At 39.3% G+C, this 15,059-nt stretch overlaps 1 protein-coding gene across 1 annotated transcript in view; it reads right to left on the bottom strand.

Annotated features, from left to right (window-relative positions):
- Positions 1 to 15,059, bottom strand: part of MANBA (mannosidase beta) — a 118,137-nt gene that overhangs the window by 62,290 nt on the left and 40,788 nt on the right. Inside the window, exon 8 of the mRNA XM_004009666.5 lies at positions 2,515 to 2,666. Coding sequence (XP_004009715.3) covers positions 2,515 to 2,666 — 152 coding nt within the window. The remainder of the gene's footprint in view (positions 1 to 2,514; positions 2,667 to 15,059) is intronic.

Raw genomic sequence — 15,059 nt, 5'->3', positions numbered from 1 at the left:
GTGCTGCGATTCATGGGGTCGCAAAGAGTCGGATACGACTGAGCGACTGAATTGAACTGAACTGAGCTCACCCTCATCCTTTTTTTTTTTTTTTTAAATAATTCCTCCAGTCCAGTACCCCCTTATCTAGTAAATTTCCTTCCTGCTCTAATTCCTATTTACATCACCTTCAGGAAAGCTGAGAAATTTGCATCCACCTTGACAGCATGTACCTTCCATTTCCAGAACAGCACCCAGAAGGGAAGGAAAAAGTCCAATAACAGTCCAATGGGCCCAGAGCACTGTGCTCCTAGCAAAGACGCCCATTGCAAGTTCACTAACTGACCCGGTTGTGCTGTACAGTCACCACCAAAACCTACCGGGAGCGGAGTGAAAGTGTTAGTCGCTCAGTCGTGTCTGACTCTTTGCAACCCCATGGACTATAGCCCACCAGGCTCCTCTGTCCATGGGATTCTCCAGGCAAGAATATTGAAGTGGGTTGCCATTTCCTACTGCAGGAGAGCTTCCCAGGTGGTGCTAGTGGTAAAGAACCCTCTGCCAATGCAGGAAATGAAAGAGACAATCCCTGGGTTAGAAAGATCCTCTGGAGAAGGGCATTGCAGTCCCTTCCAGTATTCTTGCCTGGAGAATTCCATGGACAGAGGAGCCTGGTGTGCTACAGTCCATGGGGTCACAAAGAGACTGAAGTGACTTAGCATGCATGCACTCCAGGGGGTCTTCCCAACACAGGGATCAAACCTGGGCCTCTTGCATTGTAGGTAAATGCATTTGAGCCACCAGGGTGGACAGGAGACAGCAAATTTTCCATGCCCTATCTGGAGAATGATTTTATTTTCATATGAAATTCAAAAATATTACACATTTTAAAGTAAAAGGATATTACTATAAATACAACTTTTGGCAAAATTAGAGTTTACTTATACCAACCACATCTACATTCTAAACATGATATACCTCAATGCATATTTGTATAATATAAGTAAGTCCATCAATTCATGGCAAATAGATGGGGAAACAGTGGAAACAGTGGCAGACTTTATTTTGGGGGGCTCTAAAATCACAAGGACTTCCCTTGTGGCTCAGACAGTAAAGCGTCTGCCTACAATGCGGGAGATCTGGGTTCAATCCCTGGGTCGGTAAGATCCTCTGGAGAAAGAAATGGCCACTCACTCCAGTACTCTTGCCTGGAAAATCCCATGGATGGAGGAGCCTGGTAGGCTACAGTCCATGGGGTGGCAAAGAGTCAAACACGACTGAGTGACTACACTTCACTTCACTTCACTTCAAAATCACTGCAGATGTGATTGCAGCCATGAAATTAAAAGACACATACTCTTGGAAGGAAAGTTATGACCAACCTAGACAGCATATTTTAAAACAGAGACATTACTTTGCCAACAAAGGTCCAGCTAGTCAAGGCTATGGTTTTTCTAGTAGTCATGTATGGATGTGAGAGTTGGACTATAAAGAAAGCTGAGCACTGAAGAATTGATGGTTTTGAACTGTGGTGTTGGAGAAGACTCTTGAGAGTCCCTTGGACTGCAAGATCCAACCAGTCCATTCTAAAGGAGATCAGTCCTGGGTGTTCACTGGAAGGGCTGATGTTGAAGCTGAAACTCCAATACTTTGGCCACCTGATTCGAAGAGCTGACTCATTGGAAAAGACCCTGATGCTGGGAAAGATTAAGGGCAGGAGGAGAAGGGGATGACACAGGATAAGATGGCTGGATGGCATCACCAGCTCAATGGACATGAGTTTGGGTGGACTCTGGGAGTTGGTGATGGACAGGGAGGCCTGGCGTGCTGTAGTCCAGGGGTCGCAGAGTCAGACACGACCCAGCGACTAAACTGAAGTGAACTGAAATGTGTTTATTTTCACCTAACAAAGCTTATTTTTACTATTACAAAGATTGCAGTTTATAAATCTAATCAGGAAATATTTTCTTGTTAACTTCTATTCTCAGAGCTTCAGAAAAATGCTTTGACGATTTCTTTAGTTCTTTTCATTAAAGTATAATAAACGTGAAGAATGTGTAAATATCTTAGCATGAAGAAGTAAATAGTTTTGATAAAGCATTGCATTACCAAATTTACCTTTTTTTTTTTTTTTTTTTACCATTTTTTTTGGTAAAGCATACCAAACAAACAAACAAAAAAAACCCCACGGTATTCTTAAAAAAAATTTTTTTAAGTCAACATTAATCATTTTTTTTTCACAGAGGCTAACTATCCAAGATGCACATAGCCATTTTCTTGTTCCTCTACAAACAATTTGTAAAAATTAGATAGTTTCCTCAGTCTCAAATAGTTTAGCTATAAGATGGCCTATAGCTCATAAGAATGAAATGACTTAAAAATTTTTTCCATTCTAGAGTTTTCATCATCCTAGAATTATATGTTACCTCTTGGTTCCTTCCACCCGAACAACAACAACAAAAATTAAAATGAGTAGCTCTTAAGCTCTGCGGGATTGATAATAATAAGAGGAACAAGAAATAAAAGATGATAACTTACATGTCAGAGGTTACTCTATCCTGGAATGAATCTGCAGGGATCCAATTCGAGCCTTTCAGAAATATGGGCAGTCCATTAATTTTGAAGTAGAAACTCAGACCAGGAGAATTTCGTATGGGCTCTTCTACAAGTTCCACTGTCCTAAAATAAACCTATTGTTAACAGAATTAAATAATGAATATAAAATTTAAAACATAAGCATATGCCAAAACCAAACTATATTATTTACTATAGCCTTAAAAAACTAAGAGTTTTTTTTTTAAAGTAAACTTCCGAGCAGTTTATATGAACATAATTTAGTGTTAATTTTCTATCCGTTTGAAGCACTTTGAAAGAGCATTTTTAAGAAAAAATATATATAAATTATTGCCAGATTCTGTTATTTCTCTTTGAAAAGAAAAACACAAAAACCATTAAAGAGTGAAAATATATTGTAGTCTTTCCCATGAAGTAGCATTTGCAATAACTTCAAAAAATATATATTTGAGATAACATTTCAAAATTAAAAGAAAAATTGATACTACTTCACAAAAGTGGGGGAGAAAATTCATCAGTTAAGCAGATACACCTTTGAAAAACACATTCCCATTTCAGTGCTGCTAAAATCTGCCAAAATGTGCACCTTAGAATCAAAGAAAGACAGCACAAGGTATTTCATTATTCAACAATTTTCCATCTTTGGAGCTCAATATTATAAAAACCATTTTGTTTAATGGACAATTTAATCCTAACTAATTATCCATCAAACTCAGTGTCTGAGAGAGCACAAGTAGAGAGACTGGAAATGTAAGTGATGTTTCAACTGGAAGAAGGGACGGAAGCACAAAGTCCAGTTATCATTGCTGCATGAGAAGCAGCTAAGATCTTTGCCCCAGAGACAGTCCAGCCAGGTTTCTCCACAGTTAAGCATGAGCAGCAAACTAGAAAATATTGCATTCTTATCCAAATCTTCATTCTTTCCAGCCATAAACTGGATCAAGGAATGCGGGAGATAGTTCCATACCAGTAAAACCTCATCTTGAAAACAAAGATTATGCATTTCTTCTCTAACTAAAAATAATAATAGATCAGCTTATTTCATGTGGTAAAAGTGCCCACTGTTCTTCCACTTTCTGACACTTACCCTAATTAATATGACATAACAAAAGATACCAGAGTTAACTTTGTAAGAAGACACAGAACAAGGCCTTGATGAGGATGATCTTGACATAGAATTACCACATTTGCTTTAGGATGCAAAGATGTTCTTTTAAAAAATGGTTATTTTCAGAGGTAACTTTAAAACATCTTGATGGTAGTTTCAAACATCTAGAACAACAGTTATTTAAGTGTGACTAAGGAACTGGCAACCCACTCCAGTGTTCCTGCCTGGAGAATCCCAGGGACGGGGGAGCCGGTGGGCTGCCATCTATGGGGTTGCACAGAGTCGGACACGACTGAAGCAACTCAGCAGCAGCAGCAGGGGACCATACGGGATCCCTGGGAACCTTTCAAGGTGATCTCTGAGTTCAAAACTATCTTCACAATAAAGCTAAAACATTGTGTGCCTTTTTCACTCTTACTCTTTTGAGGGGACAGTGGAATTTTCCAGAAGCTACAAAATGTGTGACAACATCATTCTGACAGCTAATGGAATGCATGTTTGCATATTCCGGCGTGTTCTATAGCAGAGGTTGAGGGTAAAAAGAGGTGCGTTTTCAGAGATTAGCTCAATGTGTTCTCAGTACTAGTCTGCTCTTACCAGCAGCTGGTGGTTATTCCTGCTATAATCTCTGTAGCCTCATTACTGTTCAATAAATTCTTATTTTTAAAGCCAAAGTTTTCCCTGCAACTTATACAGAAACACAAAAGGACAAGGTACCTTTTGTTAACTTGTTCAAGTAATAATTTTTAAATTTTCAAATAAAAAGAAATTTTGATTTTTGAGACTCATTTAATATATTTCATCTCATTCTAAAAGAAAACTTATTTATAAGGTTTTCCTAATTATTATCTTAAATTATTGTCTTAAAATGGGACTGGAAGATTAACATTCTCACCTACCACCACACTGTCTACATTTAAAAGTACTGGAAAAAATAAAACTGACTTATCAGAGAGTCTTCTGACTCAAGGAAGGGAGGAATCTACTCCAAAGAAACTGAGAAAAATAATAAATAAGAAACGAGATTGTGATGAAAGCCATAGTCCCTTCAACTTTATAGATGTTAATAATTTATCTTACAGTGCATTACGCAATTGGAGAAGGAAATGGCAACCCACTCCAGTACTCTTGGCTGGAGAATCCCATGGACAGAAGAGCCTGGCGGGCTACAGTCCATGGAGCTGCAAAGAGCTGGACACAACTGAAGCGACTTAGCACGCACACATTACACAATAGAACATTTAAATAATAATAATATTTATGGTGCCAGTTACATTGTAGTATCATTTTGAGACCAATCAATCTAAGTATAAAGAAAAAGAAATTGAATATTTTAAACTTAGAAGTGATAAGCTCTTCTAAAGGCTAATAAGACATTCTTTACTACACTGTAGTACACTGAAAAATATTATAATATGACATAAACAAACTAGAAATGAAAAAAGCCACTAGTACATCTCATCGGGTTGGTTATCACACTGCATTTGCTAGAGAAGCGCACGTGCTAGCTAAGAGGGTTTTACAGAGGGTAACATTGCTGGTGCCTTGGCAGAAACCAAGGCAGTGTCTCCAGGTTGTGCTGGTAGTCATTTTCCTCACCTTCATGCATTTATTGGTGGGAGAAGCCAGTTTCACTTAAGCACATCCTTGATACAGCAACAAAAAATCATTAATTCTATTAAATCCCAATCTTGAATACACATCATTGTAGTAGTCTGTGTGATGAAGAGATGAAATGGGAACTATGTATAAAGCATCATGCAGGATGGATGTCTTGAGGAAAAGCATCTGGGCCGCAGTTTGAGTTGTAAGCTGAATTAGCCATCTGGTTCATAAAGCTTTATTTTAACTTGAAAGAACCACCAGACAAACTACGTTTATTCAGATTGGTGACTTGCTAGACATTTTCTTGAAAATGACTAACTGAGCCTTGTCATTTCAAGGCAAATAACAGTTAAAAATTAGGATTTAGGAAAACTTGTACCCCCTACCAAGAGCTTGAGAACTTCCCAATACTTGAAAACATTTCAGAAGTTATTGACTGTGATATTAACAAATGTGAATGTGATTTTATATATTGAAATGATTTAACATCTGGAAACATTTAAAAATCTCCAGACATCAACATTTTTCAAATAACCCATGCATTATATTACAATATCATACATGCATAAAAGACCCATCACAACACAAGCCCAGAAATAAACTCACGCGCCCATGGTCAGTTACTCTTTGACAAAGAAGGCAAGAATATACAACGGGAAAAAGTCTCTTCAGCAAGTGGTGCTGGGAAAGCTGTCAATCAGTGCCCGTAAACCAGTGAAGTTAGAACACACCCTGGCACAATACACAAAAATAAACTCAAAATGGCTTAAAGACCTAAACAGAAGACCTAACACCATAAAACTCCTAGCAGAGAACACAGGCAAAACATCCTTTGACACAAATCACACCAAAATTCTCTTAGGCTGGTCTCCCAAGGCAATAGAAATAAAAGCTAAAATAAACAAATGGGATCTAATCAAATTTACAACTTTTTGCATAGCAAAGGAAACCACAACCATAAACAAAACAAAAAGAACCTATGGACTGGGAGGGGGGGAATGTTTGCAAATCATGCGACTGACAAGGGATTAATCTCCAAAATTTACCAACAGCTTAGGCTTCCAGGGCTTCCCTGGTGGCTCAGACGGTAAAGCATCAGCCTGCAATGCGGGAGACCTGGGTTCAATCCCTGGGTTGGGAAGATCCCCTGGAGAAGGCAATGGCAACCCACTCCAGTACTCTTGCCTGGAAAATCCCATGGACAGAGGAGCCTGGTAGGCTACAGTCCATGGGGTCGCAAAGAGTCAGACACACTGAGCAACTTCACTTAGTACTTCATGCAGCTCAATATAAAAAAAACCAAGTAACCCAATCAAAAGATAGCCAGAAGACCTAAATAGGCATTTCTCCAAAGAACAGATTCAGATGGCCAACAGGCACAGGAAAAGATGCTCAACGTTGCTAATTATTGGAGAAGTGCAAATCAAAACTACAATAAGATAACACCTCATGTCAGTCAGAACGGTCATTGTTAAAAAGTCTAAAAATAACAAATGCTAGAGAAGGTATGGGGAAAGGGAACTCTCCTACACTGTTGGTGGGAGAGTAAGTTGATGCAGTCACTATGGAAAACAGTATAGAGTTGCCATATGATCCAGCAATCCCATTCCTAGCGATATATCCAAATAAAACTATAATTCAAAACGATACACGCAACTCTGTGTTCCTAACAGCACTATTCACAATAGCCAAGATACAGAAACAACCTAAATGTCCAACAGAGAAATGGATACAGTAGATGTGGTATATATACAATATGGAATACTACTGGAATGAGAAAAGCTACTCACTGATGCAGTGAGTCTGTTTCATAGATAAGTTCATTTGCATCACATTTAAGATTCCACATACAAGTGATATCGCATGGTATTTGTCTTTCTGACTTACTTCATTTAGTATGATAATCTCTGTCTATCCATGTTGCTTAGTACTTCATGCAGCTCAAACAAGCCTCCAGTTCTTGGTGAAAATGGTTGGGACAGTCAACCTCACTATTTTGATTTCTTCAGGCAATGTAAGATCAGCATTTCTTGTTGCTTCTCCGGGGACTCTTCTTCAAACTTGGGAGTTTTCTTTTCCTATGTAAATGTTCATTTCTTCACAGTTTGTTTTTGCAAAATAGCCTTCAAATTTTTTAAGAGTTTTAAAAGCTTGGAATTTCAACGTACATTGTTTAAAGCATACATATTTGTATCTGATTAACATCATCTAAAATTCTACACTAAGGACGGAAAAAAATTCAGAAGAGAAAAGCCATACTTAGCAGAGGACACAAATGAGCTGATTCATACATGTCCACATTTTCTTTGACTCACACGGGACTTCAAAGCCGAGATTAACTTTTCAAAATTCAGCCTTCTGGTGCCCTAGCTTCGTAACGAGCATTCTTTTTGTCGAGGAAAGACTTTCTGCAGCTTTTGTCAATGATGCATTGAGATTAAAAAGAATGAATAAAAGTTTTCCAAATTTCCAGAAAACTTCACAGATGAAGAGATATTTCTGGGCTTTCCTGATGGCTCAGTGGTAAAGACTCCACCTGCCAATGCAGGAGACGTGGGTTTTGGTCCAGGAAGATCCCCATGCCTCAAAGCAACTAAGCCTGTGAGCCACAACTACTGAACCGGTGCTCTAGAGCTGCAAGCCACAGCTACTGCAGCCTGCGTGCCCTAGAGCCTGTGCTCCCCAACAGGAGAAGCCACCACAATCAGGAGCCCACGCCCTGCAGCTAGAGAGGAGCCCCTGTTTGCGAGGACTCGAGAAAAGCTGATGCGGCAATGAAGACCCAGCACAGACAAAAATTAGTAATTTTTTTAAAAAAGAGATGTTTCCAAAAGAGCCAATTCTGCAAGTTGCAAAGAATGATTTTCAGGAGGCAGAAGTAAACTTTGGGATTAACCTCCTTGATTTTTGTATGAACTCCACTGTCGATACTGGCCACACATGCAGTACTCTTATGGAGCTAACCACGATGGAGGGTTATAAAAAACGATCCAGGTGTTTTAAGATACCTGTTAGTACACAAGCAGTCTTTCCATAAATAGAAGACTACTTCTTTATTTCAGCTCTATCACCTTCTCTATGGACATAGCTGATTAATTCACACATTTGATCTCTGTATGGAGCATCTGGAGTGCTACCAAAAAGAATTCCAAGTTACTTTGGGGTTTTTTTAAAAACTGCCACCACTGATGTCACGTTTTACTATGATTCCTTAGTTTTAAAACAATTATCTAGTAAAAAAAAATTTCAATTCTAAAGATATTAAAATTAGTAAAACATCTCTCTCATACGCACTCAGTCGCTTCAGTCATGTCCGACCCTTTGGGACCCTGTGGACTATAGTCCACCCGGCTCCTCTGTCCATGGGATTCTTAAGGCAAGAATTCTGGAGTGGGTTGCCATTCCCTTCTCCAAGGGATCTTTCTGACCCAGGGATCAAACCCACGTCTCTTTCGTCTCCTGCATTGCAGGCAGATTCTTTATCCAACGAGTCACCTGGGAAGCCAACATTTCATATATGAACCCAAATATGCACTTACCAAGCAAAATATTATATATTACACATCATATTTCACACTTTTGTCTATTTCATGTTTTTTTTTTTTTTAAGAAAAGACGTAAGTTTTTCAGAACAGTTTAAGACTCACAACAAAATTGAGAGGAAGGCACAAAGCTTATCCCCTGATCCCATACATGAATATCTACCCCCATTATCAACATCCTCCACCACAGTGGCACATTTGTTACAACTGATCAACCCATACTGATACCTCATAATCACCCAAAGTCTATAGTTTACATTAGGGTTCACTCACAATGTTGTACATTCTATGAGTTTGGACAAATGCATAATGCATGTATCCATCACTATTACGGTGTTAGACAGAGTGGTTTCACTGTACCAAAAAGCCTCTGTGCTCTACCTATTCATCTCTCCCTCCACCTCCCAATCTGTAGCAATACCACTGATCTTTTAACTGTCTCCATAGTTTTGTCTTTTCCAGAATATCACATAATTGGAGTGATTTCAGATTAGCTTCTTTCACTTAGTAACATGACTCTCATTCTAAGGTTCCTCTTGAAATAACTTGCTTGACAGACTTTATAATATCCCAACACTTACTTTAATTTTTGTAATTTATTTGAAGTATTCATTAATTTTGCCTCATATTATCTCCCATCATACTAAAACTATTTGCTCCAAAGTTACTCCTTTTAACAACAACAAATTTCAGATAAGATATTCTTTCCTGTCCAAAAGAAATACAGTCAGCACTTTCCCTTCCCCACAATGCCTGCATTCTTTTTAAGACCCAGTGCATCTCTGCTACATGGGCTACAACCAAAATCTGTAACTTCCCCAAGGCATTCTGAATGAGACTGTGCTGCTGTCTTGTGACCTGTCCAGTAAACATAAAAATTAAAATGCATATGTCTAAAGTCGATGGAAGACAAGCAAGAAAGACATAAGCCTAACAATATGGATTTCAATGAGATACTTTAAAAATATGAAAATATTTTTGCATAAAGCAAGCCCAGGATAACAATGAAATCATCAGGAAACATGAACAATAATAGAGAGCCAATAAGGGAGGGCCGGAAAGCCGGGGATGAGGGGAAAATTCCTCTCTGACACAGTACTGAGTGTTAACAAGCATGTGAGCATGCTGAGTAAAGGTGAAATACAAACACTGTGGAATACAGTTTAGCACTCTCTGTAAAAGCTATACCCACGCATACCCTAGCATTCAGCAATCTCACTGCCAGCAGAAATTCTGGTGGGGGAATACGTGCTCCGAGGGTCATACAGTAATGTTCATAGCAACATTATTCAGAAAAGCCAAAAATGGAAACTACCAAATCTCAACAGCAGAAAGTGTAACACAATGAAATATTACAAAACAGAGTGAGTACACAAACTAGGGTTACACACCACAACATATCTAAATGTCACAAATATAATGTTGAGCCAAGTTAGCCAGTCACAAAAGCATACAAATGATTTAGTTCCATGGAAACAAAACTGAAAACCAGGCAAAAATAAATTATAGTGTTAGAAGCCAGTTGTGGATCCACAAAAAGGAAAGAGGGTAGTAATCAGGGAAGCTGGCTAGAGCCGGGAACCTCTGAGGTGCTAGTAATGCTCTTGTTCCTTGGTCAGGATGACAGCTACATGGGTGTTCAACTTCTGATCATTCATTAAGCATTTTACTTATGTTCCGTTTCTTTTCTCTTGTGTGTTATACTCTGCAATAAATAAACACAGATCCCAGTCTGACACATTCCCACCAAATAAAGGCTGGAAAGAACTCAGACTAAGAGACTCCTGCCAGGAAACAGATTATGATAGCAAGTAGCAGTCACATCTCTTCACTTGCTAAAATACTGGCAAGTTTGAAAACATTAAGAAATTTGGGACTGGCAAGAAACTGAATTCCCTGGAAGAACTACTCTAGAAGGAAACAAGGTGAATTAGGTATCAGCTCTCTTAACCACATTTGGCAATAATTTATACTTTTAATCTATATTTCAGATGCCAATATTGATTTCTGAAATTTGCAAAACAGCTCAAATTTTTACATCATTCTGATTTCCTCTTGTGAGCAATTATGGAAGTGTGGGAAGGCATTAAGAAATCATTCAACTCAACTTCTACCACCCCAGTCAAATGGTCATAAACACTCTTTAAAGTTCCCTGCAAATGAGTTTGGAGTTGCTCTTCAGTTACTCATTCTAGCATAAACAGCCTTGACTCTGGTACAGCCTCTCCTGGGAGTAACCTCGACCTCAAACACTCCACTTCAAGCTCTCGTCTTCCCTCAGGTCGGTCCTATTACAGCTGAATGAAAAAATACCATAAATAACAAATGAAAGAATCATCTCGCCTTCCAGTTACATTATCTCTTTCCTTTATCCTTTCCTCCTCTAATCACCTTCACAGCTCTCTTCTGAATCTAAGGAGCAAAATTACAAAACTGATTAAAGTGTTATTGTTATGATTTTAATGAGCTAAATAAAATAGTACCTTGACTCCTACATGACACAGAATTATCATTCCCCTAACATTTCAGAATAAGAAGATAACTTCAAAAATCACAGAAGAGAAATATACTGAGTTTTGGATTCAAGTCTCACCTAAACTTTAAAGTATTGCTCAAATATAAATATAATTAGCATGTATAAAATCAGGGTAGGCAGAGGGTTCAGAAAACTATTTTAAACCTACCACATACCTATAGTGAAAGTGAAGTCGCTCAGTTGTGTCCAGCTCTCTGCGACCCCATGGACGGTAGCCTACCAGGATCCTCCGTCCATGGGATTTTCCAGGCAAGAGTACTGGAGTGGGTTGCTGTTTCCTTCTCCAGGGGATCTTCCCAACCCAGGGATCAAACCAGGGTCTCCCGCATTGTAGCCAGACGCTTTACTGTCTCAGCCACCAGGGAAGTCCGTACCACATACCTATAATGGCTTGCAAAACACCACCAAACCAGCCTAAAATGTCACCATCAGAAATCGGTAGTTCTAGGATAGAAAACACAGAGATACGCCCATGCACTTTATGGTCAATTATTCTATGACAAAGCAGGAAAGACTAAATGATGTTGGAAAGACAGTCTCTTTGACAAATGGTGCTGGGAAAACTTGACAGCCACGTGTAAAAAAGTGAAATTAGATCATTCCTTAACTCCATACACAAAAATAAGCTCAAAATGGATTAAAGACCTAAATGTGAAACCAGACAAAATAAAACTCCAAGAGGAAAACATAGGTAGAATACTGACATAAATCACAGCAACATCTTTTTTGATCCATCTCCCAGAATAATGGAAATAAAGGCAAAAATAAACAAATGAGACCTACTTAAACTCAAAAGCTCTTGCACATGAAAGGAAACAATGATCAAAATAAAAAGACAACCCAGATTGGGAGAAAATATTTGCAAATGATGTGACCAATAAGGCATTAGTCTCCAAAATTTACAAACAGCTTATGATGCTTAATAGCATCAAAACAACCCACTCAAAAAAAAAAAAAAAAAAAAGGCAGAATACCTGAATAGACTTTTCTCCAAAGAGGACATGCAGATAGCCAGTAGACACATGAGAAGATGTTCAACATTGCTAAATGCAAATCAAAACTAAATGCTAAACGCAAATGCAAAATGAGATATCACCTCACATGGGTCAGAATGGCTATCATCAAAAAATCCACAAACAGCAAATGCTGGAGAGGGTGTGGAGAGAAGGAACCCTCCTGCACTGCTGGCGGGAATAGGCAAACTGATACAGCTACTATGGTGAACAATATAGAGGTTCCTTCAAAAGCTAAAAATAGAGCTGCCATATGACTCTGCAATCCCACTCTTGGGCATTATCTGGAGAAAAACATGGCCCGAAGAGAGATCTGCACCCCAGTGTTGGTTGCAGCACTGTTTACAGTAGCCAAGACATGGAAGCAGCCTAAATGTCTACCAACAAAGGGATGGATAGAGGAGAGACTGTGCATATATGCAGAAGGAAATGGCAACCCCCTCCAGTGTTCCTGCCTGGGAAATTCCACAGACAGAGGAGCCTGGCAAGCTACAGCCCATGGGGGCACAAAGGGTCAGACGCAACTGCGTGACTAAGCAACCACAGCACACTCAGGAGATGCACCATCGCAAGTTTAGCTGCGTAATGATCAAGGGGTGAACGTGTCCAGGAAGCAGGTGGAGGAAGAGAAAGGAGAGCAGCCTTTTCATGCCCCTGCCCTGTCACTACCCATCTCTCTTCCCCAAAGGTAACAATTAACCCGGGTGCTATCATATGACAGATTTTTTTTTTTAAGGTAAACTTTCATTTTCTTAAATTCAACATAATTTATTGGGCAATCATAATATGCCTGGTGCTGAGGAGACAGGTAGTGAAAGAGGAATCCTGCTCGTGGAGCTCACACTCTGCTGAGAAAAACAGAGCAATTCAGTAAATCAGTAGTTACAAGTGTTCACCGTGCTGAGTGTTATGAGAGCAGAGGAATGAGGCTATGGGAGCTGACATCAGGGCACCCTGGAAACCAGTCACTGGGCTTCGGGATACAGTGAGGGGAAAGGGCAAACAGTGCAAATGTCCTATGGATCAGAGTGCCAATTAGGGCTTTGCTTTCAGCTGTATAAACATTAGGGCCACTTCATTCTTCCCGAAGTTAAGAAGTATATGGGATGTGTGATGCAGAGGGGAATATACTCTCACTGGAGCTGACTCCAAGTTACCAAACTGTGTATGAGGCTCCAGCTAACTGAGAGGAAAGACATGTGAAGTGAACATACTGAAAACATTGCAAAATAAAATTTCTCTCTACAAGAGAAAAAAATAAAGATATAGTACATATAAACAGTGGAATTACTCAGCCATTAAAAGAGAATGAAATAATGCCATTTGCAGCAACATGTATGGACCTAGAGAGTGTCATACTGAGTGAAGTAAGTCAGACAGAGAAGGAGAAATACCATACAATATCCCTTATATGTGGAATCTAGAAAGAAATGATACAAATGAACTTACTTACAAAACAGAAAAAGACTCGCAGACTTAGAAAATGAACTTAGGGTTGCCAGGGAAGGGATAGTTAGGGGCTTTGGGAAGGTCATGCACACACTGCTGTATTTAAAACAGATAACCAACAAAGACCTATTGTACAGCACATGGAACTCTGCTCATTGTTATGTGCCAGCCTGCATGGGAGAGGGGTTTGGGGGAGAATGGAAACATGGATATGTATGGCTGAGTCCCTCTGCTGTTCACCTGAAAATACCACAACATTGTTAATCAGCTATATCTCAATATGAAATGTTTTTGGTGTTAAAAAATTAAAATTAAAAAAAGAAATCAATAATTCTTTCAAAGTGAAGATACTGTGACTCTCAGAAAAGAGACGCACAGTTTTCAACCCCAGTGCTGCCTCACAGTCCTATCACAGTGCCTTAGCTCTCTCCAGCCTTTTCTTAAGTCTTCGCTTTCCTCAAATATCTAGCTTGGCCTCCATTACTTGAGTAACTTAAGTAGTTCATTCCCTGACGATGGCTAAAATTATCTATATTCCGTTGACTTTCTGTATCTTTAACCTAGATCTAATTCTTAAACTCTAGACACACATAATGAAGTGCTCATCAAATATTATTGTGGGGATATCTCTCAATCACTCCACACAAAACACCTGTAACACAGAAATAATTTTCATTTCATCTCATCTTCCAAATGTGTTCTTCATTCTGAGTCTTTAACAGAACTGCCACCTGACATTCAGGTGCACAAACCAGCAAATTAAGAATCATTCATAAATCATCCTCTCCTATCTCTATACATCATTAAGCCTCCTAAATTTCTCTCAAATTTTACCTCCTAATCTCTCTCAAATCTAACTCCTCAGCAGTAGTCATCTTGTGCCTGAGTTACCACCATAATCTTCTGACTGGCCTCCTAATCCTGTCATTCTTCCAATCTTATCTACATAATCTACATAAAACAAGTATGATCACTGCTCTCCCCTTCAGTTCAGTTCAGTTCAGTCGCTCAGTCATATCCGACTCTTTGCGACCCCATGAATCGCAGCACGCCAGGCCTCCCCGTCCATCACCAACTCCTGGAGTTCACCCAGACTCACGTCCATCGAGTCCGTGATGCCATCCAGCCATCTCATCCTCTGTTGTCCCCTTCTTCTCCTGCCCCCAATCCCTCCCAGCATCAGAGTCTTTTCCAATGAGTCAGCTCTTCGCATGAGGTGGCCAAAGTACTGGAGTTTCAGCTTTAGCATCATTCCT

Source organism: Ovis aries, chromosome 6 (assembly GCF_016772045.2).
Source record: "Ovis aries strain OAR_USU_Benz2616 breed Rambouillet chromosome 6, ARS-UI_Ramb_v3.0, whole genome shotgun sequence".
Lineage (NCBI taxonomy): Eukaryota > Metazoa > Chordata > Mammalia > Artiodactyla > Bovidae > Ovis > Ovis aries.
The sequence above is the reverse complement of the archived record's forward strand: the minus strand, read 5'-3'. Positions and strand labels throughout refer to the sequence as shown.